This window comes from Protobothrops mucrosquamatus, unplaced genomic scaffold, assembly GCF_001527695.2.
Source record: "Protobothrops mucrosquamatus isolate PMUCROS unplaced genomic scaffold, P.Mucros_1.0 scaffold13, whole genome shotgun sequence".
In the NCBI taxonomy this organism is placed as follows: Eukaryota; Metazoa; Chordata; class Lepidosauria; order Squamata; family Viperidae; genus Protobothrops; species Protobothrops mucrosquamatus.
In genome coordinates this window covers 614,810-642,430 of record NW_015386400.1, presented here as the reverse complement: position 1 = coordinate 642,430, position 27,621 = coordinate 614,810, and the positions used below count along the sequence as shown (strand labels likewise).

The 27,621-nt window shown below is 35.6% G+C and overlaps 1 protein-coding gene across 1 annotated transcript in view; it reads right to left on the bottom strand.

Moving 5' to 3' along the window:
- Window positions 1-1,846: 1,846 nt before the first annotated feature.
- The window catches only part of GPR158 (G protein-coupled receptor 158), a 131,292-nt gene continuing 105,517 nt past the window's right edge, over window positions 1,847-27,621 (bottom strand). Inside the window, exons 6-11 of the mRNA XM_015810670.1 lie at window positions 21,354-21,463; window positions 18,935-19,173; window positions 11,740-11,878; window positions 6,641-6,746; window positions 5,585-5,731; window positions 1,847-3,298 (exon numbers count right to left, since the gene is read on the bottom strand). Coding sequence (XP_015666156.1) covers window positions 1,847-3,298; window positions 5,585-5,731; window positions 6,641-6,746; window positions 11,740-11,878; window positions 18,935-19,173; window positions 21,354-21,463 — 2,193 coding nt within the window. The remainder of the gene's footprint in view (window positions 3,299-5,584; window positions 5,732-6,640; window positions 6,747-11,739; window positions 11,879-18,934; window positions 19,174-21,353; window positions 21,464-27,621) is intronic.

The window sequence follows — 27,621 nt, the reverse complement described above, 5'->3', positions numbered from 1 at the left end:
AGTGGGGTGTGCCAATAAGGTAGACTCTTCACATTAAAGATACCTGAATATTAAAAGTGCCATAAAGTGACTAAAAATAAAGAATTATTTAAATAATGCAGATTAAGAGAACACTGCATCATCTATTAATATACTTGGAAGTAAACCACACTGAATTCAGTAGGGTTTATTTCAAAGTAAACATGCATAAGACACATCTGTAGAAGTTTGTGACAAGTGATGTAGTAATAGTGCATGTCAGTTAGTGTTTTTTTCCTACTTCCTCACTTTAGCTTAACAGTACAATGAGCTTAGTCATAACCATTTAGTCTCTCTAAAATGAATTTTGGCAGCACTGAAGAGGGGGAAAAAAACTATTCACACTAATCAGAATGTATTTTTCCTACCTCCCAACATTTCCTCTATGATTTCAAATCAATATAGTGTAAGACACCAAGCAAGATCATGAGGATGAATTATTAAAGTTGAGCTCTTGGAATGTTAAATAATTTTTTTCCCAATTTTCTAAAAAAACAACAAAAACATTATCCCCAGATTTATTTTAGAATAGTGCCCTCATTTCTAAGCATCTAGCAGTAATAAATTAATTAGGATTGTGATTAATCTGAAATGATAACTTCTGCTATTATATATCATTTATGGGCAAGTGCAAGACAAGAAACATATCTCGTATAAAAACCCCTGAATTACTGCATAAAATCATAACTAAAAATAACAATTAAAATAGCAAAACCCAATATAAATCATGACAAAAAGTGTTTTCTTATAAGCTGCTAAGACCTTACAGGGGTGGGTGGGTGTTGAAATAAACAAAGGTCTAGCACAGGTTTTTTTTTTTTTAAGACTGCAACTTTAGATATCTGCAGATTGCATAAATGTGTTGTGTCATATAATCATATCAAAGTTATTTGCAAACAGTATACAAACTGGAATGCTTTAATATGAGACACAACCACATACATACGTTCATAAGAAAAACAGAGCTATTATATAAAAATCTAATTAAGGGAATGCATTAAGTTAGCCATGCCATTGAGGTTAAGGAGAGGAAAAAAAATATAGTTTCTGGAATGGGTAATATCTCCAGATGTTAAAAAATTAGATTTTTCTCTAGCTGGTGCTCTCCAGATGTCTTGAACTCAGGCTGAATACCTTGCTGTCTCAAAGAGCAGGACAGTGGTCCCTATTTTCATATATAATAGCTAACTGGATTTACAATGTTTCTTTAATTCAGATAGGAAATAGCCTCTTCCAATCAAGGCTATAAGGCATTCAAAAGAGGCTGCCTCATCATCATAGGGCACATTACAACCCTCTTAATTTCCTAATCAGCACCATCTCTTACCTTCCTTGGAGGGGCATTATGGAATTGAAGTCCAGCACATCTGGAGAGTTCCAGGTTTGGGAAGGCTAGTTTCAAGATTTATCTGATTCTAGGCCTTTTGTGAGGGTTGTTTTTTTTTTAGTAGAGAATGAATTTCTGCCCATGTTAAACCAATCGTAGCCTTAAGGACTAGTATAAGGAATGTTAAGATATTCTTCTTGCCAATCCCACATATTTTACAAAAAAGAAAGAAAGAAATAATTACTAAAGGCATATTTTTCACTCATCTGAAATGTAAACTTGTTAGGGGCACGAAGGGGCTTCATGTCCTGAATTGCACTGATAACATTGTTGGCACTCAAGAACAAAGAAAAGACAAATTGATTTTTGCTTAGTTCCTATGTGCATCTCGACTGGTGAAATGAGGCTTCTTTAGAATTTGCAGGTTGTACTAATTTTTACCCCCACTCCTCCTTTCCCCTCCCCTTCTTCTGTGGTATCTCTTTTTCACAGTCTGTCTTCTTATTTTTGATGTGCCTCTGTTTTATTTGAGCTTAAGTTGGTTGCATTTGATAAAGCTGTATTTCTTTCTGCTTTGGGTAATTCTGGCCCCTCATACTCCCAAGGGCAGATTTCCACACGAGACATTAAAGGTTTCTGTGAGTTATTAGTTGCTGATTTAGCAGGATTAGAAGGAAATGCCTTCCCTGGTGGAGAGGAAGATGCATGTTTTGTTTGGATTTCCAATTTATTGGTAAAATCTTTCTCTGTGGTTTGTACGGTTGCTTTGAGGAGCATGTCCTTGGAATCTCCAGCACAAATGCTCTCTGCATAATGTTTATTATTAATATTTTCACTTTTTGTCCCAGAAACGTCTTGGAGACTGCAATTTTTTTCTTCTTCCACCCCATGTTCTTCTTGAATCTCCCAAGGACACATGTCACCTGTCTCTGTGCTCTTTTGAAGGGGTATCTGATACTCTTCAGCAGTCTTAGGTTGAGATTGGCCCTTTGTTTGAGCAGGGTGGACAGTCTCTGAGTCAGAGGAAGCAATAGAGACATGCTTTTGAATTTTAGAATCAGAAAGCCCAGTCTCTGGGGTCTGGTCATGGATTTCCCAAGGACAAATTTCTCCTATGTCAATACTTGTCTTCAGTGGGCATTTACCAGCTCCTGCATCAAGACTGGACTTTTGTTGTTTCATTATCCCAGATTTATGAGGCTTCTTTGACTCTTCAGCTTGGGTTGAATTTCTTCGATATGAATCTTTATGGTCAGTTTTTTCAGAGCTGGCATGTTTTTTGCTGACCTCTTTGCTCTTTGGTTGAGACTTGTGAGATTTGACACTTTCTTCATTTTGGGTTTTCCCTGCTAACCCCAGAGTTTTCTCTTTGGCACTGGCAATAACACTAAGTGATTTCTGTAACACAGATGTTCTTGGATGGAGAGGTTTCTTATCTGCACTTAAATTGTGAGCACTCATAGATTTGCACACCAAGGGAACATTTTCGGTGGACACAGCTTCAGTTTTTTCTGCAGGTTTTTGGGTTGCTTTGTTTTCAGAAAGAGAATCCAACAATGATGTCTCTGCAGTTGAAATAACCTCCCCACTTTCTGTGGTTAAGCCTTTTGACTCTTCAGTTGGGTCTCGGACATGGTCATATGTGCTGTGGGACTTTTTTAAGGAGAAAACTCTGTTTCTCAAAGATTCCTCTTTTGGTCTGATGTGTCCACTAGAATCTGGTGGGTTTTTTCTTGTCATGGCAATGTTTTTGGAACTCCCATGTTCCAGAAAATCTTTTTCCTCCCTTGAACATTGCCTAGTGACAGTCTCAGGAATTTCAGTAATTCTTCTCATGATTGAGCGACCCAAACCTTTTTTTGAGCATCTCTTTTTCTGGAGGTGTGGATTGTTGGTGATCATTTTTTTCCTTTTATAGATCTCCAACTGAGCATACAATTTTTTCAATTCATCCTGCAAAGTAATAGGCAAAATGAGTAAGGATCATATATATTCTGCAAAAGTCAACCTAGAATGGAACATGGAGAAGCCAACTACAAATCCATGTGTAAAATATCTTCATCTATCAATTGGTATAAGTTGCTTAGGATCATTTAAACAAGCAGCATGTAAATAATTGTAATAAATCAATAAGTAAAAAAGTAAATATAATTTGCCATGATAGTGCAATGGTTAGGATGCAGTATTGCAGACTAACTTTGCATTCCACTAATCCAGGAATTTAATCCTGACCGGTTCATGGTTGACTCAGCCTTCCATCCTTCTGAGGTCAACAAAATGAGGAGCCAGATTGTTGGGGGCAATAGGCTCTTTGTAAACTACTTAGAGAGTACTGTAAAGGACTTTGTAGTGGTACATAAGTCTAAGTTCTATTGCTATAACCCATGTGAGTGAATGTATGTGTGTTGAAGATTTCTAGAATCTACCATCAGGTGAATTCTTAAATTAGTAACTTAGCTTCTGTAATCATTACCTTACAATTTCTCAGCCATGCGGTTTCACAAATAATGTAGATTATTATTTTTTGCTATCAACAGTTATCACTACCACCTTATCAGTTTGCATAAAATAAACAGTTGGTGCCAAACTTAATTCATATTCCATGTATCAATTTTCTTGATTTAAAACTCATTTGGATTTTTGCAGTCCCTATCAAAATACAGGAGATCATCTGTTCTGAAAGAAAAAGGAAGTGAAAAACTAAATTCAGTCTTTCATTCAGATTCTCTCTTCCCGAATAGATAATCAGCAGAATTATGTGCAGCCTGTCCCCCATTTATATACAGTATGATTTTTCTTATAGAAAAAATCTTATAGAGGACAGGTACCATGATCCTGAAGCTTTTGAATACAGGCATAGAAATCATTTTCATATATGAATTTGCACATATTAAGAATCAACTCTAAACCACTTTGATCTCACACCTTCAATTGGACTAGGGAGCCAAACTGATTTCTTTCTGCCTCTATGTCAGTTTATTTGAAACCAATGTCATTTCCCCCTTGAATTACTGTGGACCTGCAGAACATATGAGCAGTTGGTTTGCCCATGATAAGAACTATTGGTCACTCTGCATCCTAGGTCTTGTAGCATCCTATTCCTGATGAGTGTCTGTAGCACTTTTTATAATTTATCTGCTGTTATCTTCATACCAGCCACATATCAACAAGCAACTAATATTTGCTTGTGCATATAGTTAGCGATATAAAAGGGGAAAATGCCATTATAGCTGCAAGAAGCTTTTAGATGTACTAAGAATAGCAGCTTGGCAGCCAGGAGCTTCCTCTTATAGTGATTACTTAGATTTTGAGAGGAGCAAACAAAAAATGCACCTAGCATGAAGACTAGGAGGAGGTCCTAATAAATTATTTCCCTTTTGTACAGTATGTACTGGAGATAAAGAGAATTTTGATACTTTAAGGAAGGTGATGCTTCAAAATAGGACACTATTTGAGTGGCATTGTTGACAACTCTTTATTGATCAGCTGGAGGGAATGCAATGATTTTTACCTGTTCTCAGGATTTTTAGGTTGGCAGAAGTGAGGACAATTGAAAGTTGGTTTCAAATAATGTTTTGAAAGATTAGCAATTGAAACACTTACTGATTAAAAAAACTTAATGGAGCCAGTAGTGAGTTGAATGTCAATGCACAATTAGTAACTCCTTAATTGGAGATAACCCAGACCCACATGTCATCAAGTCACAATCACTAATGTTACATCCCAAGCAAAACTTAAGGATGACCCAGTTCTTTCTTCCCCATAGTAACTGTAAAATTTCAGTGATCCATAAAACCTTGCCTAAGAGAGATAGTTAGCTCAATGATAATAAGTTGTTTTTAAGGCTTTCCAATTAAGAATTCTACTTGGCTCCCTCTTTTTCATTAGTGAAAGTCTAATTTTTGAGACGAGGCTATGATTGTCAATGTATAAAGGAACTCAATCAAATCTCAGTCCATGGCAGATCAAGTTGGTTATTCCATAGACTTGCCACTATCTATATATTATATCATTCCTTTCTATTAAGGCATGGAAAGTGGGGGAGGCTATAACGTAAGTATTCTATGCAGTCCAAAAATATAATATATAATGCTGTTTTTAGTTAATTTGAAGTAGCATTAACTATATGATAGATTTTATGAGAACTAACCTATCCAGAATTTTATCTATACAAAATTGAAGACCTTCTGTAAAGTTTTTTTAAACACCATGTACTAAATTTACTAAATTGGCAAGTACCCTAATATCTTCTGGATCCAAACTATGCTCACTCCATGCTGAATTGATACTGCTATTCAGATAAGATCCAGATCTCCCCATGTCGAGCTCATCTTCATAGACTTCAGTAGCCAAATCATCTCGTGGATTATTGCTTGAATGGGAAAACTGTAAAAATACATTAGTTTTTTGCTAAATAAATATAAGGATGTGTAAGCATAAGAAAGAAATCAAGGAATGTGCACCTGTTCCTCCACCCACCCTGAATTTCATTTGGGAAAATTTGTAAGGCACATTTTGACATTCAAAAACTTAACATTAGACTGTTTCATAATTAAATGAAGATTAGTTGCTGGATATCAATCTGTTGGGAAATCAAAGTACATATTATCAGGCAAATTAAAGATCAGAGCTTCTAGAGTTACAAAGATGTTTGGATAGGGACACATTAGATTCCAGCTAGTCCTCTAGTTACAACCACTCATTAAATGACTGTTCAAAGTTATGACAGCACTGTCTGTAGCCATGCAGCATCCCACATAATTGCATGAGCATGATCTGGATGCTTAGCAAGTAGCCAGAATTCAGTGATTGTGAATTTTGATGTTCCCTGTCGGCTTCCTATAAGCAAAGTCAATGGGAAAGCCAGAAGGAAATTGGAAGTCACTCCAGCTTCTGCTGCTTTTTAAACTGCCTGTATTCTATAGTGCCACCCCCCATGCCCCCCATGGCACATGGTCTGTAATGACTGTCTTGTATCATCTGTGCACTAGCTTGTGCTTGAGTGCCTGCCTATAGCAACCCCTACTACCCTGTGGCACCTGTGAACTTGCCCATGCATCTGACCACACCCACTCATACACCAAGTTATGCACCCATTCCCCAGTGGCACCCAAGGTCCCCATACATTTTGGAGCCCACAGCACCAGCCTGTCCCTTCATGGCATCCATGCACCCATCTGAAGAACCTATCGATAGCATCTTCCCACCCCCGGTGGCACATAAAGTATATATGTAGTTACTATAGTATGCATGTGCCTTCAGATCTCACAAAATAAAAGTGCAACAGAAAAATACCTTTGGAATCAGAAGTAACCCAACGGTGACTGTCACAGTTAAGTGTGTGTGTGCAAAGAATAGCATCAGCATCCAATCAGACTGGAGTCTTGAAGCAAGACTGAACCTGTAAATCAAAATTTACATATAAGTAATAAATAACACCTCCCTCCACATTTTTTGTCATGTGGAATTTTTTTAAAAAAATATTCTGAACTATGCTTATAGCAAAAAAAGTCTGAATATAAAGTTACTAGTCTTTCATTGTTCTATTAAATATGGAGGTTTCTGTGTCTATTTCTCAGCACACATACTCACATCCCCATTTTGTTGTGTTGTGTGAGAGTGGAAACATCTACACAAGTATTGTGTGCATTTTGCCCATTATTGCTCCTGTTTTCAGAAAAAGGCATTAAAAAGTACAGTATACTGTAATAGGAATTTTCTATATTTAATAATATACTTATTGGATGATTATTTTGATCCCTTTTAATATAACTTCAAACCTGGGTTTATTTAATACGGTAGAATTTGATGGGAGAAAAGAATATTTTTGTTAATTGTGCTCATGCACAATATACCCCTGTGTCATTTGTCCATTATAAGATATATAAAGAACCATTATGTTACAGTAGTTGTGATGTCATGACTGCAGATAATGATGCAAAGGGTTAAACCTTTAGTTAATGTGACTTATGGCATTCCAGATAGTTCTCAACTTACAATCATTCATTTAGTGACTCTTTAAAGTTACAACAGCACTGAAAAAAGTAACTTATCAATAGTCCTCACACTTATTATCATTGCAGTATCCCCATGGTCATATAAACAAAATTTGGGTGCATGATCACCAGCATCTATTTACAATAGTTGCAGTATCCTGGGGTTATGTGACTGCCATTTGCAAAACTTCTCAGCTAGTTTCTGACAAGCCAAATCCATCAGGGAAGCTAGATTCTCTTAACAATGGCAATGATTCGCTTAGCAACCATGGCAAAAAAGGTTGCAAAATTGGATGTGGCTTATTGAACGACCATTTTGCTTAGCAATGGAAATTCTGGTTCCAGTTGTGGTTGTAGGGTAAGGACTACCTATATTGATTTTAATATCCATTCTAGGATAAGCTGAGTTTACAATAGTATTCCTGAGCCTAAGCTGTCCCATGGGCATTCTCAGAATGGAGGTGTATCTTCCTGCCTAGAAGAGGTTAAAGATACATTGGAATTTATGGAGGATCTGGGGATATTGGTAGAGGAAAAACTGAGATGCAATTTTACAACATTACCTTTTAATAAAGCGCTAAATCCATCATAGATGAAATTTTGATATGATTTCAAATTCTGAATGACTGTCCCAATTCCATCATCTATAATCTTGGGCAAGAGTGACCATGTCATATTAAAATTCAATATAATGTAAGCACAAGCAACAGAATATAATCCAACCAGTGTCGTAAAGTTTAAAAGAGCTGATTTTAACAAACTCAGAGTGACCTAAGAAAAATTCCATGGATAAAAATCCTAAAGGGGAAAACAATTCAAGAAGCATGGGAAACTGAAAAATATGACCATAAAAGCCCAGTCCAGCACAATACTATTGATAAAGTAAAACAAGAAATCCAAGAAGAAACTAGCATGGTTGTACAAAAATCTTTCTGATAAACTGTAAGACAAAAGGGATAAGTACAAAAACTGGAAAGAGGGACACATAACTAAGGCAGAATATCAGTATAAGGCTCAGAATGAAGCCTTCCTTCCTGACAGTTAGAACAATTAACCAGTGGAACAACCTGCCTCCAGAAGCTATGAATGCTCCAACACTGGAAGTCTTTAAGAAGAGACTGGATAGCCATTTGTCTGAAATGGTATAGGATTTCCTACCTGAGCAGGGGGTTGAACTACTAGATGACCTCCAAGGTCCCTTCCAACTTCTTTATTATTATTAAGAAAGACTTGCCATAACAGTTAAAGATAATAAAAAGTTTCTTTCAACATCTAAATAACAAGATGTTATTTAGCAGTAGAAAGAAAGCAGAGCTGCTTAACTCATTCTTTGCATCAGTCTTCACCCAAAAAGCCCAACCTACCAAAAACATAACTGTAAAAGACAGACTAGAAATAAAAATTAAAATAAGCAAGAAAATGGTAAGAGAACACCTGTCTGATCTTAATGAATATAAATCAACGAGACCTGACAGATTACATCCTAGAGTTCTGAAGGACCTGGCAGATGTTATCTCAGAAGCATTGTACCATATCTTTAAAAACTCCTGAAGCACTGGGGAACTATCAGAGGACTGGAAAAGAGCTGATGTGGTTTCCATCTTCAAAAGAGGAAAAAAACAGATCCAGGAAATCACAGACCAACCAACCTAGCATCAATACTTGGGAATATACTGGAAAAAATAATCAAAAAACAGATCTGTGAACATCTAGAAACAAAATTATAACTAGTAACCAGCACTGGTTTGTTAAAAACAGATTATGCCAAAGCAATCTTATTTCATTCTTTGATAGAGTGACTAAATTAGTAGGCCAGCGAAATGCTGTGGACATAGTATACTTAGATTTCAGCAAGGCATTTGACAAAGTAGACCACAACTACTTCTTGGTAAGCTAGAAAAATATGGGATAGACACCATCACCACCACATTGATTTATAACTGGCTGACCAACCGTACTCAACAAGTAGTCCTTATTGGTACTACATCTACATGGATGGAAGGAAACAGTGGAGTACTACAAGGTTCCATCTTAGGCCCAGTACTCTTCAATATCTTACTACATCTACATGGAAGGAAGGAAGCAGTGGGGTACAACAAGGTTCTGTCTTAGGCCAAGAACTTTTCAATATCTTCATAAATGATTTAGATGAGGGAATAGAAAGGGAACTCAACAAATTTGCAGATGACACTAGTTGGCAGGAATAGCCAATACCCCAGAAGACAAGCTTAGGATCCAAAAAGATCTTGACAAATGTAAACAATGGGCCATATCCAACAACATGAAATTTAATCTGGAGAAAAGCAAGGTTTACACCCAGGCAGGAAAAAACAAAGGTACAAGGACAGATTAGGTGAAATCTGGCTCAAAATAATAACTGTGAGAGGAACCTTGGACTCCTAATGGACGATCAGTTAAACATGAGTCAGCAGTGTGTGGCAGCAGCCAAAAAAGCTAATACAATCCTTGATTGTATAAACAGAAGCATAGAATCAAAATCACATGAAGTATTAATACTGTTTTATAAATGCTTAGTAAGACCGCACCTGGAATACTGCATCCAGTTTTGGCCACTACATTACAAAAAAGATGTTGAGACTTTGGAAAAAGTCCAAAGAAGAGCAGGTAAGATGATTAAGGGCATGGAAGCAAAACCTACTAAGAACGGTTGCAGGAATTGGGTAAGGCCATTCTAGAGAAAAGAAGGATTGGGGGTGACATGATAGCAGTATTCCAGTATTTGAGGGGCTGCCATATATTTTGTGGGAGAAAATCCCTGCTAGAGGTAGGAGAGCAAACAGTCCCCAGATAAAGGCAATAATATTTTACCACTGTCAGGTCTATAGCAGCAATTTGGGATACAGTAAAGAACAGTTGCAAGAATTGGGCATGTCTAGTGTAAAGAAGGACTAGGGGCAACATGATAGGAGTTTTCCAATATTTGAGGGGCTGCCATAAAGAAGAGGGAATCAACCTATTTTTCAAAGCAATCAGAAGGCAACATAAGAAACAACAGATAGAAATTAATCAAGGAGAGAAGCAACCTGTATTAAGGAGAAACTTCCTAACAGTGGCACAGCTTGCCTTCAGAAGTTGTGGGTGCTCCATCACTGGAGGTTTTTAAGAAAAGACTGGACAGCCACCCATCTGAAATGGTATAGAGTCTCCTGCTTGGACTAAAAGATCTCCAAAATCCCTTACAACTCTATTCTGATTAACTGTATGAAACTATTAGAAGGGATCGCCTAGGTATTATGCTTTAGTTGTCATAAATACTTTAATGACACCTAACTTTATCTCTTATTTATGTCAAAGAGAACCTAAGTCACTTATACTGGATTGGTTATGAATGTATAAACTGAAGATTAATCCAGATTAAACAGAAGGTAAAGTCAACTTGGATATGTTGTATTTTCAGTGAAAGACAGAGTTTGTACACTATAGTGCTCTTAGATCCATTATTGTTTAATGCTCAAATAGCTATACACAACTATACATAATATTCTTCTCCCCCATCAAATTACTTATCTTTGAAAATGTGGATCATACCAGGCCTCAATTTATGACCACAGTTGGTACCAGAATTTTGATTGCTGAGCAAGTCAACCATTAAGTAAGTCACACCTGATTTCATTACCTTTTTTGCCTTGGTTGCAAATTAACTGCAAATCACTTCAGTTGTTAAATAAATCACATGGTTGTTAAACGATTCTGGCTTTCCCAATTGACTTTGCTCATCAGAAGTCACTGGAAGCCCAGGATGCTGCAATTGTCATAAATATATGCTGGTTGCCAAGAGACCAAATTCTGATCATGTGGTAGTATTGGGTATTGGGCAATGGTTGTTAGTGCGAGGATTGGTTTCAATACACTTTTTTTCAGTGCTATTATAACTTTTAATGGTCAGAAAATGGACGAGGACTAGTTGTACATATACCTTACTTACATTATGATTAAAATATTACAACACATTTAGTATAAACTAGCGTTAAAGAAAGTGTAAATGGCATAAAATATTCTTATTACAGTTATATTGTCAATATAATCTATCAACTGCATTGGCTTTGAATTCATTTTTGGATCCAGTGCATATTACATAGCACATGATAAATGGATGATCTATGTCACATGAACTTATACATCAAGTAAAATTATTTTCACATCTTGTCCGTGCAAAGATGTGTGGTGATGAAAAGAGAAGAGATGAAAAAAGCTGTTTGCAGAAGTAATAGGCAGACATTGTACAATTTGCATCCATTTGAGACTATTTGCAAAGCTTTTCTTAATTTGTCTGGAGAGAAGGGCTTTTGTTGTGCCCTTCTGACATGCATCTCAACCCAGTTAATTGTTTTAGATTGCACACTAAGAACTTCAAAATAAACAGTGTGGGTCACTTGCCTAATTATATGGAATATAGCAGAGATAATGAGCTCAATGTGAACTGCAACAGCCATATAACGTGGCTCGTGAAACGCCGAGGGTACTGTCCGCACTGCATAGCAGAGATAAACGCTCCATAAGAGAAATAAAAATTCAGCTGAAAAAGAAATAAATGTTTCCGTTAGTATTTGTGGGGGGGGGCAATTTGAAATGATCATCCCATCCTCTTTTCCTGTTTGGAAACATGCACATATGAACACACTTTCATGCATCAGAATGGTATGTCCATTGCATAATACTGCTTTGCTTCTTATTTAATCTTCAACTGTCTGATAAATGTAGTTTTTACTTAGTAAATACAGCCACTATTTATTTCAATAGAAACATGTTGGTTCCACTTGATACTCTTCTCTGAGTATCAAAGAAATTTAACAGGAATATATTGGGTTTGGTAGCCTACACAATCCCTTGTACGATTCTAAAATTCTGTGTAGCCATCCAAAAATTTGATGGAACAATATGTGTTCTATATTGAGCATGGAGATAAGCAATTCATTTCCATCATAACCAGCAGGTGTTTGTCCTATTAATGCCAACTGTTTATAATATCTATGTATGCAGCATTGCATATGAATGTCCACAATGAATAAGTATCTAGATACAAGGGTGGTTTATTTATTAATCATTGTAGTGCGTTGGATCTAAATTACAAAAAGTGTTTCAAAGCATGTAGGAGAGAAAGAAGAATTGCTTTAAGATATTGCAGATAGGTGATACACTCCTGTTCCCGGATGCTCCAAAAGCATATTTTGGAGACTGAAAGTGAAGCACTGCTCAGTTCTATTTATTTTTGCTTAATTTTAAAGAGGAAAGATTTAATTTCTTTGCTTTAAAAGCACCCAAAGTAGCTTCCAAGAAAAATGCATCAGAAAACTAATTAGTCTGATAAGGCAAATAAAAGTCACAGCCGAAACCCAGTAAAAGGAAAAACATATTAAAATAAAACTAATCCTGCTCTCTAAAAGTCTTCAGTAACAGAAAACATTATTACATTTCAATAATCACCAAGGAGGGAGGAAGCCATATGCAAGAAAGGGAGCTCTATAGAGACTTAGATTATGAACTTCTTTATTATGTCCTGTAAAGAGGGGTAGAGTTATTAAAAGCAAAACCAAATTAAACAGGGTGTCCAGGAGAAAAAAAATTATGTACTATCTTCAACTTGTACAAAATAATAATGATAATAGTTGTTTCTGGCAGTTGGCTATTAGTATTACCATGGCACAAATTATATTAAAGTGATGATAACATGCTTTTACCAGTCCAAAAATGTTGAGAACCCTTGAATTGCAGACTAACATTCAGATCAAACAGGAATCTATTAAATATATGCCTAGAAAATGGAGATGCTTTGGCTGCTGAAAAATAATTAGATTTATCTGGATCCTACAAAAATCAAAACCCCTTTCCAGCACAAGCTAGTTTAAGTCTGTATATCTTTGCACTAAGCCTAAAATTGCACAAGTATAATTAGCAGTAATGAACATATCATTGTATTTGGGGGAAAAAACAATTTATTACCCAAAGCAACAATTACACAACTTAGATGTATCCTGTGAAATTATGTTGTAGGGTGAGGAATTAGCTTCATATAATTAACTCCAAACTAACATCACAATTTGCATAGGAAAGTCTGCAGATGTTAACAAAATTTAAGCATATTTTATGTTGCAGTCGGACCATGAACCATAATTCTGATTACACAGAAAAGGATACCTACTTTAATATGACTTGTTATTCTGATCCAATTATAAAGGCAGTACAGTATGTTCTAAGATCAGTACAGAGAACTGCTAATGCTACAATCTTTTTAATACAACTACTTATTTAGCAATTTTCTCAAAAAATAATGTGGCTGAAACCCTAAGGCTGAGAATTAACACATAGGACTGTCTGAGCAGCTAGTCCAGTACAATAAGAAAGTCTGAAGTTAATTAGGATGGGTGGGTGTTTCGATTATAATATCTCTTAGATAACTTTTTTCAAAGCCAGCACAACTGTTCATGAGTTTCATTCTGCAGAGAATGCATCACTGACCTCGTGCTAAATTACAACAGCTTTGAAACTGCAGTCAATATGAGTACATTTTTAAAGGAGCATGAAAATCAAGGAGCATTATTCAAGAAAAGTAAGATGGAATTCTTGGAACAAGTTTCATAGTTCCTTAGATCTTGGACATGTGTCCAAAATGCTCAGTTTGTCTAGACTATTTAATTTTGAGTTTTTTTAAACCAGTGATTTGGCTTAACTTGACTGCCTGAAATAAGCCATAAGTTATAAATGAATAACATACCGATCTGCATAGAACCTTGTCCACTAATACTTGAAACTGAATTGACTATATGTGAAATAGGCAGGGGTAAGGCCTCCTTCAATCATTTAATTTTCTTTCTAAATTTGAATAGGTAGAATTTACTCTTCTACCTCTTTACTCTTTGGGAAAAGACCAAGAATTGCCTTAAGAACAAAGAGGGATATCTAGGCTTCATAATTTCCTGCAGTCTAGATATTCTAAGAAACAATAGTAAGATGCAAAGCTATCAGGCATGAATGAATGTTTATCAAAGGCTGAAAAATTAAATGAAGGTGAAGTTAAAAGGCCACAGACATAGAAGCAAGTTTAATTAAACTCAGTCATAAAAGCACAATGGCAACCACAAAAATTGCATGATAGGTACTGATTTAAAAATCAACTATTTTAACTGCAATATGTTGCATAATAAAGTTATTGTGATATGACAGTATGGATAGTCATGGTGAACTATCACATGTCAGTATAGGATACTAACTGATTCCTGAATCTCAATAACTGCAGGAACCAAAGTTGAAAATATATTTTCTATAAAGGTCAAAATAATATAAATTAACCATTCTAAGTGATTGGAAGTTAAAGAGTTGAAGATTCAGTCTGCAATTGCCTAAGAATAGTTTGGAATCAGATTGTTATCTATAATGGTATAATTTTGGGTAGAAATTTCAGTGCCCACATACATTAGATTAAAGTACATTAAATTTGTACCAGAAGAATTTTGGTTTCCTAGATAACATTAAACAAGACTCTGTAGTGACATTAATGTGAACAGGTCTTTTTAAGATCTTTCTTTGCTCCTGCTGTTTTGGCTCCACACTGCTTTGTTATATGGTAGAAAGCTTAATTACAGATGTTCCATACACAAAGATACACACACATATAAAAACAATATTACCATATCAGTTTAGAATTTTTAACTGGGCACTCCAATATAACTTGAGAAAAGCAATAGAAGAATCAGATAACTTAACTGAAGTACAAATGCTGAAGACATACTGTATTAATGATGATATGAAAAGAGGGTTCAAAGATGTTTTATGGATCAGGAATATATTGTATATTTAGATGTATTAAAATTGTCTTGTCATTGCTTTTATTATTATAATCTTAAAAGGATGAAATAAAAAATACACAAAATTGAAAGTCCTGTGATGTTGTGTGCTTCATGACATAAACATATGTGTGATGCAATTTGCATAATTTGCATCTCTCCATGGAGATAAACTCAATAAACCAAAAATGAGCAACTTATATCCAAATGGCTCTTGGCTTAATTTACAGATGAGTTTGTGCTTTGGGCTTATGTTAGCCCTCTGCAACTCCTATCAGTTATCTCTCTGATAAAAGAGATAGCATACTGCCATTGAACTGCTTAATCAAGAAATAAGAGGGTTTCAGAAAGAGAAAAGAACATCTCAGATAGAGAATGCAGGTTTCCATAAACATCTTGCCGTACCACACCCACTCATGTTTTGCCCCAACTGTCTATGCAGTTCCCAAGGGATAATGTTCTATGAAATACAAGACACAAAAGAGAAAATTTTTGTTCACTGCATCAGTCAACAGTAAGCAACCTTGCTCTTTCTAAATACTTGGGCTAAATCTTTTTTTTTTCTTCCATATAATAGAGACATTTCTCAAACACTTTGGGCCAATTAGATGTGTGGAACAATTTATAGACTCTTAAATGTGAAAATTGTGAAATCAACTTGATATATCAAAAAAAAAAAGAAAAGAACAACTGTATGAAATGACAAAACACAATGTACTTCCTGTATCAGTGTACCACCTTACCCCATTGCATTTTATAGTTTTAAGCCATCTTGTTTCTGCTTTATTTCTGGGGTAGTAGAATTTTGATTATTTCTGGGGTAGCAGAGCCAGACTGTTAAAACTGTTGACATGTAGATTACCTCTATTTGTTCTCCAACCATATGAAATCTGTCTTCAATTTGTCTTTCAGGGTATGTTTCTTCCCCTTAGCCAACCAGTTTTTGAACCAGTTTTTGATTTACTTTAGATTCCATCAGGATTAGGGCTATTCTCAATGACCCCTGTTTCCAGGAAGTTATAGAACACCGACTCCCCTCCACATCTAAGCAGGGACCCTCCCTTCTCTCATCTCTCACAATGGCTACTGCTAAACACTTGCATTTGCCCTGCGTACCCCATTCCTGGTTCAGCCAAGATCACATCCTGCCTCTTTGCCTATGTAGTCTGAATTCAGGAAGGAAAGAAAGGAGAAACAGATAGGACCTTCCAAATAGGAAAAGTGATTGCCACAAAAATTGAAGAAAGAAAATAAATCTGCTCTGGCACTTGTGGTTGAAGACACGGGGAAAACACACGTGGCCCTGTGGCTATGTCATGCATGGTAGCCTGACCAAATTCCAGCTGCATTTCTGCCCCACTATCCAGCTGGACATCTCCTGCCTGTTGTATCTAAGGAGGATCTGAGATTGATATATGATGCCTGGGGCTTCCTGTCATTGACTAGGCTGGGATAGAAAGCAAGTTAGTAGCTATAGAACAGTTACTTTTTCCAACCTATTTTCTGTCTTAAACACCCTCCCAAAGGCTCTTGAGGAAGCTTCAGAGCAGTGAGTTAATATGACAGGCCTCTCGTGGATAGGTATGTAACTAAAAGACAGGAATAAATGGAGATTAAGATAGGGCTTATAGAGTAGGAGAACTCTCATGGTGATAGATTTTATTTTTGTTCTCTGGGTAGCTGAAATGGAAGTAATTGTTGTAGAAGTGTCAAGGAGAAAAAGCAAGGAAAACAGCATTTCAAAATAAAAGCAATTCTGTTTTCTCTGCCAGTGAAAGTGTGTGTGTGTTTGTGTGTATTTGTGTGTGTGTGTGTGTCTAAAAAAGAAGTCCATCTGACTTCATAGGGTTTGTTATGTGTGAAATGAGAGGGAGAAGTACTATGTGTGAGCTCTTAAATGAAAAGATGGGATATAAATCTAATAAACAATTTTGACATGAAAAAAATAAAATAGTAAATATTTAAATTTTGTATCCAAACTGTTTCTCCTGCATACACAATTAATTTTTAATTTGAGTGTTGTAGGTATTTTATATGAAATGCGTCATTTTACCACTGTATACAGTATATGGCCTGGTCATTTTATAGGGATCCTTCAGCAATCTAGGTATGTATGTAAGCCTGGGAGATACAAACATGGTGTTGCATTGGACTCCTAACTACCTTAAACTGATCCTGCCTTTGCCCATTTGCCAGTGGAATTATCTAGAGGTGGAAAAGAAACCAAATGCCAACAAGACCCAGACATTTTTGTGATCTTCCCAGAAACCAGTTGGATGTTGAACTAGAGAATATGTTATTGGTTGACTCTAAAGTCAGTAATTGGGTAATTGCACCTAATAATTGATTAATGTGTTCGGTTCTTCTACTAAATCACTGGAAAATACCATAAATATAGTCAGTAATTAGACAACATATGTAGTATTTGCAAAATATACCAGAGGAGAATTACTATTAAACAGAAAAATTTGATTCCTTCCCCCCTCCCAACCTGTTGACCTATGTGACAGCACTAATTAAATCAAGCATGTACCCTAACTAGAAACTTCATATCTAAATGGCAATCATATTTGTTGAACTTTATAGTGTTTACATTTTTTCTTTGACTTGTGCAAATGAAATAAGGGTCTGGAAAACTGAGTACTATATGCATTCAATTTCATATGTCTGGAAAACCATTTATTACAATAATTTGTCTGTAAATTATTGCACTTAGTTTTTTTAATAGGCAAGCCTGAAATATACCTAGATAATGCATATATGTCACACTTGAAGAAAGGAGGAAATGATTTTACTAGCAATTTTCCATTTTTCTGCAAATTCTGAACTTTTCCAAGATGTGTTCTAACAGAAAACTTTGTTTCTTAGACACATGGTGGCTGAAATTTTGGAAAAACAAAAACTAGTTAGCTACTGTCACTCAGTGCTGATTACTACAATTGCTCTTTAGTCAGTATCAAGCTTGAGAAAAAGAAAGAAAAGAAGCCCAAATGTCTTAGTGAGGCCTATAATTCTTCTAATCTTCAGTGAGACATAGTGGAATCCTCACTTTCCTCACTGTATATACGTATACGTATACATATAGGTATACGTATAAATATACATATACATATACATATACATATGCATATACATATACATATACATATACATATACATATACATATACATATACATATACATATACATACATACATACACACACATATATCTCAAAGAAAGGAAAGTACTCAGCACTTTCACAGACCTAAACAATTCTGAATTTGTAGCCACAAACTGGATTTTTCAAAATGGCAGCATCATTTTTTTTTTTCAGGACCAGATGAAAGTTTGAAAAAGTTCGGCTTAAATCAGTAAAAGAAATAGTGTGCTTGTGTAAAATCCAAAGCATTTGTTTTGACATTTTCAAAGACTGATCAGTCTTAATATTTCCATACAAAGTTCTCTGTAATAAACTCAATTATCACAGCATCCAAATGTCCTTTTCTATCACTTATTTCTGATAAATTATTATTTTTTCAATGACAAAATAATACTATGTAAAATAAGAGTTTAAGACAATAAAACTGTATACTGTGAGGGATATGGGCAGTTCTTAAATTTGACAAATAAATAATTGGGGAATAACATTTAGGAAACCAAGAGTTACTTCTTAGTAAATCTGTACAGACTATTAATTAAATTTATGAGATTTGTCCATATCACCGTGCATTTGGGTTAAAAGAGTGTTTTTAAAACAACTAAGCAGATGGTTACTCTCATTGTTATAAACATCAACCATGGCATCTTACCAATAGCCATCATGTAATCCCACCGATCTATCAGGCACATATTGAAGATCAGATGATCTGATGTTTGCCCTCGTCCGATGAGTGAAATATTTCGCTGCAAGTTTTCACAGACTGCTGAAGTCCAGCCTGTCAGAAACCACACCACAACCAAAAATATCACAGCCAGCATCTTCATCACTCGCCCACCTGTCATATATGGAATTCGCTGAGCTGTTCGAGAAAAGAACACCTTCAAAGCTCTGCAGAACAAAGACACATGATATCATTAATATTACTAATGCCTTCACCCTTGCTTTTCATCATGGGTCAAATAACTTTGATTGCAGCACATGACCAATTGTGGCTGATCTAGGAAAATAAGCAGAAACACACCTGGTTAGTACTTAGACTGTTGGCTAGATTGAGAAGTCAAACCTTTTTTTTAAGAATCCCAGAGGAAGGACATGGCACACCCCTTCCATAACACTATCAAGAAACCTGTGTGGGTGAAAGTCATCAAGAGTTGACCTTGATTTCAATCCAATCTTTTATCTTTTATTTGGAAGAAAAAGACTGTCCAAGTTAGGCTAAAGTGGAATACAGAAAATCTTCACTCTACGAAAGGAAGATACAATAATGAGGAAGTACATCCACCTTTGGTGATGGCAGACTGGATCTATTATGCATGTTTCTTTGGATACATTATTTCCTTTCACCTGGTCATTTTAGAACTCTTTCCACAATGCAATGGTACAATCTAAACCTACTGGTTTCTATGTATAATTGGAATTGGCAATTTTCAGGGGGGGCGGGGGAGGGTTCAGCATACTTTGATATCCAAAGTGGATGGGTGGTGAAGAGGATGAGGTCAGTCCAACAGAGAAAAAGGCCTGATAAAAAATAAAATAAAATCAGTAAATAAATACAGCAAGCATCACACTTTTTCATTTTCTGCCCCTTCCTGATTTTGCCACTAACATGCCAGGATGTGATTTCTGGGTACTCTAAAGAGCAACAAGGAAAGGGGTTTAGAGGATTGTGTTTCCTGCAAGCCATAGATTGCCTACCTTGATGAGAAGATGCATCTGTTTGGGCTAACCTGTAAGAGCAGCACCACTGTTTTTCTTGGCTAACCTGTTTTCCCACATCTGCCCCAATTCCAGAACTTAACAGTGAGATATTCAAAGATCCATGTGCAATTTCCACCATGAAATTTGGATGTTTTCACATAGCACAATTAATTCAAAGGTTCTTCTAATGTGCCCTATAAAAACAGCTGAGCCAACTTCTTAGGTTGATTATGTATTCCTTTGAGGTGCATTAGTTTTCAGGCAACTTCATTATTTTCTTCTAAAAATCATCAATAGATTATTATCTCCCTTTGCTTATTTGTCCCTTATCAAAATTTTCCACAAGGAGTAAAAAAAGTCAATATTTATCAGGGTGCTTACATATGAAAATAGATCTGAGTCATGCTCACTAGTAATCCTCACTAATACACACAGAACTTAATACCCTAGAAAACTTTGAACCAAAGTCTGCCTGATGGGGAAATTGTGCAGAACCTCAGTACTGAATAATCTTGATGCAATTCTTAAAATATATTATAGTTCACCCTTCCTTCAGGCAAGCATCTTTTGTCATTTTAAATACTTCATCATTTATTTTAGCAAAATATTCATTGGTTCATAAGCTGCCACAAGTTCCTTTGTTCTCTTTTTTGTTGCATGCAACAAAGTGACAAAGCTTCTTTTCTAGAAATGCTACTATTCAAGTCTCTTGTTTTCTAAACAACCTTGTTACTATAATGCAGAACTATGCAATCTAAGACTAGGGCAGGGGTGTCAAACTGCCAGCCTGTGGGCCGGTTTCATCATACCGAAGCCACACACCCCCACTGCCAGCAATGCAAAAAGAGTCGCAATACATCGCAACACAGCATGTGAAATGGCGAGTTTGACACCCGTGGACTAGGGCAATAGTTTCCAATCAATATTAGCCATCAAAGGAAAAATAATGTAGTAAGAAAGAGAGTTAATCATAGTAATAGTATTTAATGAATTGTGTTTATATTTCATCAAAAATGTAGTTTTTGAGGAGTGTAGTTCTTGATTAGGAAAAAAGTTTGCGCCCTTATTGTTTTAGACCAATTTTCACCAAGATTTGCTTTCATGCGTAAGAAATGTTTTTAAAAGAAGATATGCATAAGGCAACTTTATAGATTTCCTCACGCATAAAAAGACAGCAAACCAAGCTCTTTGCTGCATTTTTTTGCCACCCCCAAAAAAAATCTACAGAAAAAGGTATTAGTTCATTGCTTGAAAATGAGATTCTATTATGAGAAAAAGGCCATAATGCACTCTTATACTTTTGCACATACATTTGTGGATGCATGCGCCCTAGATTTATACAAAAGTAGAAACAGCAAAGTATCCTATACCTGTGCAGCTTGAGTGTGACTGTTCCATAAACTGTAGCAAATCCCAGAAGACGAACCCACCTTAGGAGAATACACCGAAAAACACTTGGCTCAAAATATAAAATGACAACCTATAAAAGAAAAGGAGATATTAACTAAATCTAAATTAGACTGATACAGTATTGGATCAATCTATTTTCCTTTCTTCCTTTTTGGTAAAATTACAGAATGAGAATGCCTATGGAGAATTGATTAAACACTGAAAAGAAAAGAAAGATGTCCTTATCAAATCTTGATTTCTCTTTGTTTTCTGCAAAGTTGAGGTAATGTGGCACACAATCCAATTGAATGGATTGTATTAGATGTTTAAAAATGGAAAGTGTTTCCAATCAAAGCTCTCTCAAATAAGCATCTTTGCAAAAAAAATCTGAAATGACACATTCCAAATTTTGAGCTAAACCATCCCTTTGTTTGGCTTTTATTCTTATATGTGGGGATATTCTCTTTCCCATATTTTATCCATTTTGGAAAACTCCTACATGAGTGGCAATGAATTTTGATATTGATGCTGGGTATTTTATGGAGTTAGGTATAATCTTGTTCAACATTTTGCATTTTCTTCTTGTTTTTTAAGGAGAGCGTTTTTTTCTGTATTCTATTTGCCTTTCTTCAAATAATAATGTATTAATGATCATTGTTCTCTATTCTCTATTTTATTATTTATTTCATTTTTCATTTGTATGTTTGCATATTCATATTTGTATATTTATATGTTATTTGTATATTTGCATAAATATATTTATATCGTTGTATATGCATAAAATCATATAGTATCAATCATAGTATCAATTCATTTTTACTTATTGTTTATTTTCAATTTTATAAAAGCTACTTTGAATTTTTAGTGGGATATCAATATATTGAATAAATATATTGATAAATATATCAATAAATTGATAATAATTAATAAATCAGTAATAATCTAAGCAGCTTGATCAATTTTCTTTGTATCTTACTTAAATTGTCATTGCAGCCAGATGAAATTTGTATAAGAGTGATTATTCAAACTGATCTGAATACTCAGAGCTTTATTCTCCCTTAACAGCTGAAATCCATGTTGCTTTTTTCTATAACTCTAGAAATCCATGAAGAAAGAATGTAAAACAGCAATTGCTTCCACTCAGTTGTAACTGACTCTATGATAATAGTTAATAAAAAAATAAAAGGCCACTGTTTTATGGCAATATAAAACACACATTCATGCTGCATAACTGGTTCAAGAATTCTGGGAGTTGAAGTCCACGAGTCATAAAAGAGCCAAGATTGTCTACCCCTGATCTAGGCAATAGCAATAAACACACTTGCTATGGTCCAATAAGTGCTTAAATACCTACTTAAATAAAAATCAATGTTTTAATAAATTATCTTAAAGGCAAGATTCTAGCCATTTTAAAATATTTATTTATTTATTATGAAATATATATCCAATTCCCTATAACTCTGAGCAGCTTACAATTAAAAAAAAAATTACAAAAGACAAAATAAAATATGAATGGTCCCCAAAACAACAGATGACCAAAGAAAACCTATTTGCATCCTGCCCTAGAGCCTGGGTGAACAGCCAGATCTTCCATATCTTTCTGAATGCCATCCAGATTTTGGAGTGGGGGTAATATCATTCCAGCAGGTGGTATCATAACAGAGAACATTCAAAGTTGAACGTTCAGAATATCTGTCTTATTTTCCTGACAAAATTGCCAAAGAGTTTGAAGTGCAATTAATTCTGAACTAATATCCTGAAACTGAATTTATGGAATGTCATGCTGTTTAACATATCTGGAAGATTCTAGGATGGGAAAGGCTGACTTAGTGTATATGCCCAGAATAAGACAATATCTAGGACAAGCTTATTATATAAGAGTTTTTAGATGGATTTCTAAATTAACTTGAGTTGGAAACTTAACTGTATAAAAATTGTGTTTCTACCCAGAGAAATTTTCCACCCAGAGAAAAATGAAGAAGTGGATTTTATTTCAAGACATATCTCTGAGGGATAAAATATATCCCAACAGTTCCTGACTAGTTAAAGTCACTCATACTGTGGACAATACATAACTTCTGGCTTCAAGGAACTGCTTGTCCAGCTGTTACAAGAGTGGTAATTGTGTTCTCTAGCCACCATTTTGCAGTTCCATAAAATCCTGGGCTTAATTTGTCCTGGTGCATTTGTCAGTGAAAATAGTGGAGGCTATATCTAAAATATTATGAAAATAACAGCCAGAATTTTAATCTTCCAGATAAATTGGTTGGTTATTTGAAGGCATTTTAAATGTTCAAATAATATTAAAGCTTATTTCAGATGTGTAAAATTAATTACAGGAGAGTAAACTGTGGGAGTGAAGGGAAAATCAAAGTGCAGAACTCTTACTTATTTTTCTAGCTGTTCTGAGGAACAGGTATTAAAGAAAAAGTGTCCTTAAATGCCATTCTCAACTAATAAGTATCACAATAATTAATGGTTGCAGAAGCAAAGTTGCTTAAGGTCACTCATATAAATTCTAAAGAAAGTTAATGGATTGGATTTTTAAAACCATCCTGGTGACCCTGCAGCCCCCATTTCAACTGGAATTCATTTTAATTGGGGCTAATGTATTTATGTTTCTGGAACACTGATCCTAAACAAATTATGGCAGGTTGCATTGGTTACAGTGGAACATTTTATGATCCAATATATATGTACAGATGTTCTTTAGGTCAGTCTAAAAATACATGTCTCCAAAGTGTTTAATTTTTCAAACAATTTTTAAAAATAACTGAAAATTTATATTTTCTATTGTATTATACACAAACTTTTTACACAACTTATCTAACTATCACAATTAAGTTATTCTATATCCACCAAGATATGCTTTTTTTAATGCAGCTTTCTTATTTTATATTATTTAAATAAAACATAGTCATAACAACCTTTCTTTACCCAACTCAGCCAAGTATACTTTAAAGTTTTATACAGCTTTCCAAATGTATATAAACTTTTTGCATACTGCAGTGGTCACCTTTGGTAGATTGTTTCAATGTCCTCAGTTTACAATCTGCATTGGGACTGACGCTTCCATTTTTAAGTTGAACAGTTGTTAATTGAGTCACACTTAATTTTACAACCTTTTTTGCTGTGGTTGTAAGCAAATCACATTATCATTAAACTAATCTGAGTTCCTCCAGATTTTATTTCTCAGAAGCCCTCCAGGAAGGTCACAAATAGTGATTGCGTGACCTTGGGATGTTGCAACTATTGTAAATAGATGCTGCTTGTCAAGCACCCAAATTTTGATCATGAGATGCTGGGACTGGTCATTGGCCACTTTTTTCAGCACTGTCATAACTTCAAATAGTTACTAAAGAATGGTTATAAGTCAAGGACTATCTGTAAAGTATTGATTTCCAAATGGTAATTCATAGGAATATTTTGGCAAGTGGAGCAAGTGCTAATGCCTAGAATCTCAATAAATCACATTTTTTTTATTGATTACAATTTTTATTTTTTTTAAAAAGTAGTTCATCTTTCTTTAATTTGGTAGGCCCTGCAGATACCAGGTAGGTAGTTCAAAGTATGTCATAAAGCTCATGTGGAACTCATGTCAACCTCCAGTTTATACAATAATCCTCACAAGCTTTAAATGATAATGCAATGGCCCTCATAAAAAGAAAATAGGAGTCTACCGACATTTCAGATTTATTGTCCATTATATTACTTAGTCGGTTACATCTGAGCATGTAGATATTTGCACCCACTCAAGAATGGCCATTTTTGTTTCTCTGCATCACTTTTTTCAAGGTGGAAAAACTTAGTTACAATGGTGATCAGTAAATCATTGGAAGACCTGAAAGACCTGGTTAGAGACAGATCATCTTGGAGGAAATCTATCTGTATAGTCACTAAGAGCTGACAACAACTTCTTGGCACATAATCAATCAATCAAAAATAAAAGCAACTCTGAGTATGAAATAAAACTGCCAGGCATTGCCTACAATGAGAAGTAGAATAGAATAGAATAGAATAGAATAGAATAGAATAGAATAGAATAGAATAGAATAGAATAGAATAGAGCTGGAAGGGACCTTGGAGGTCTTCTACTCCAGCTCCCTGCTCAAGCATGAGGACCTATACCAGTGGTGGCAAACCTCTGGCACGGGTGCCAGAGGTGGCACTCAGAGCCCTCTCCGTGGGCACGTGCGCCATCGCCCCAGTCCTAGGCCTTCAGCTGGGTTTTATAAAACCTTTTCACTTTAGGCCTCCGCCGCCGTATGCAAAAAAAAAAGAAGGTTCAATCAGTCAATTTCAACTTCTCACGGGGGAAAAAAAAGATCTTGCAAAGTTGGAATTGATTGATTGAACTTTTTAGTCCCACCCAGTCTGTCGTTACCACCACAGCCATGCCCACCCAATTGGCCACACCCAGCCAATGGGCCACACCCACCCAGCACCCGACGATGCATAAGTGGGTTTTGGGTTGCAGTTTGGGCACTCAGTCTCTAAAAGGTTCGCCATAACTGACCTATACCATCTCAGACAAGTGACTGTCCAGTCTTTTCTTAAAAACCTCCAGTGATGGAGCACTCATGATTTCTGGAGTCAAGCTGTTCCATTGGTTAATTGTCCTCACTGTTAGAAGTCTCTCCTTAATTCCAGATTGCTTCTCTCTTTGATCAGTTTCCAACTGTTGTTTCTTGTCCTGCCCTCTGGTGCTTTGGTGAATAATGTGACCCCTCTTCTTGGTGGCAGCCCCTCAAATACTGAAATACTGCTATCATATCTCCCCTATTTCTTCTTTTCTTTAGACTAGCCAAACCCAAGTCCTGTAGCAATTCTTCATATGATTTAGTCTCCAGGCCTTTAATAATCTTAGTTGCTCTTCTCTGAATTTTTTCCAACCTCTCAACATCTTTTTTGTGATGTGGTGACTAAAATTGGTTGCAGTATTCCAGGTGAGGTCTTACTAGGTTTTATAAAATGATACTTATACTTCGTGTGATCTTGGTTCTATGACTCTGTTTATACAACCCAGGATTGTATTAGCATTTTTGGCTACTGCACACTGCTGGCTTATAGTCAAGTGATTGTCCACTAGGATTCCAAGATCCCTCTCACAATTACTGTTTTTAAGCCAGATCTCACCCAATCTGTACTTGTACCTTTGATTTTTCCTGCTTAAATGTAAAACTTTCTCCACTTTGAAACTCATTTTGTTGGATAGGACCCATTGTTCAAGTTTGTCAAGATCTTTTTAGATCCTGAGCTTTTCTTCTGGGGTGTTGGCTACTCCTGCCAGTTTGGTGTAATCTGCAAATTTGGTGAGTTCCCCTTCTATTCCCTCATCTAAGTCATTGATGAACATATTGAAGAGTACTGGACCTAAGACAGAACCTTGTGGAACCCCACTGCTTCTTTCCTTTCATGTAGATGTAGTAAGATGAGTATGGTTTGCCAGACAGCTACAGATCCATGTGGTGGTGATATTGTCTATTCCATACTTTTCTAGCTTACCAAGGAGTGGGTTGTGGTCTGTTTTATCAAATGTCTTAGTGAAATCTAAGTATACTATGTCCACAGCATTTCGCTGGTCTACTAGTTTAGTCACTTTATCAAAGAATGAAATAAGATTGGTCTGGCACGATCTGTTTTTAACAAACCCATGCTGGCTACTACTTATAACTTCGTTTGCTTCTAGTTGTTTTGATTATCTTTTCTAGGATCTTCCCAGGTATTGATGTTAAACTGGTTGGTCTGTAGTTTCCTGGGTCGGTTTTTTTCCTTTTCTTGAAGATGGGAACCACATCAACCCTTTTCCAATCCTCAGGTACTTCCCTGGTGCTCCAGGATTTATGAAAGATGTGGTGCAATGGTTCTGAGATAACATCTGCCAGCTCCTTCATAACTCTCAGATGTGACAACACTAGATAAAATATTATTAGGAACAGAGGAGAAAGCAATCAAAAGAACATACAAATATTTATTGGAATATAAAATGGAAGAGGAGCAGGTAAAAGAAGTGATGATAACATGGGCTCAAAATTTCGGATATAATATTGATCTAGATAAATGGCAAATGTTATGGGAAAGAAATAGAAAGTTAACCTTGGCTACCTCATATAAAGAGAATCTGTACAAAATGTTTTACAGGTGGCATTTCTCCCCAACAAGATTGGCAAAGATGAGAAAAGATATATCACCACAATGTTGGAAGTGCAAGAAAATGTTAGGTACTTATTATCATATGTGGTGGACTTG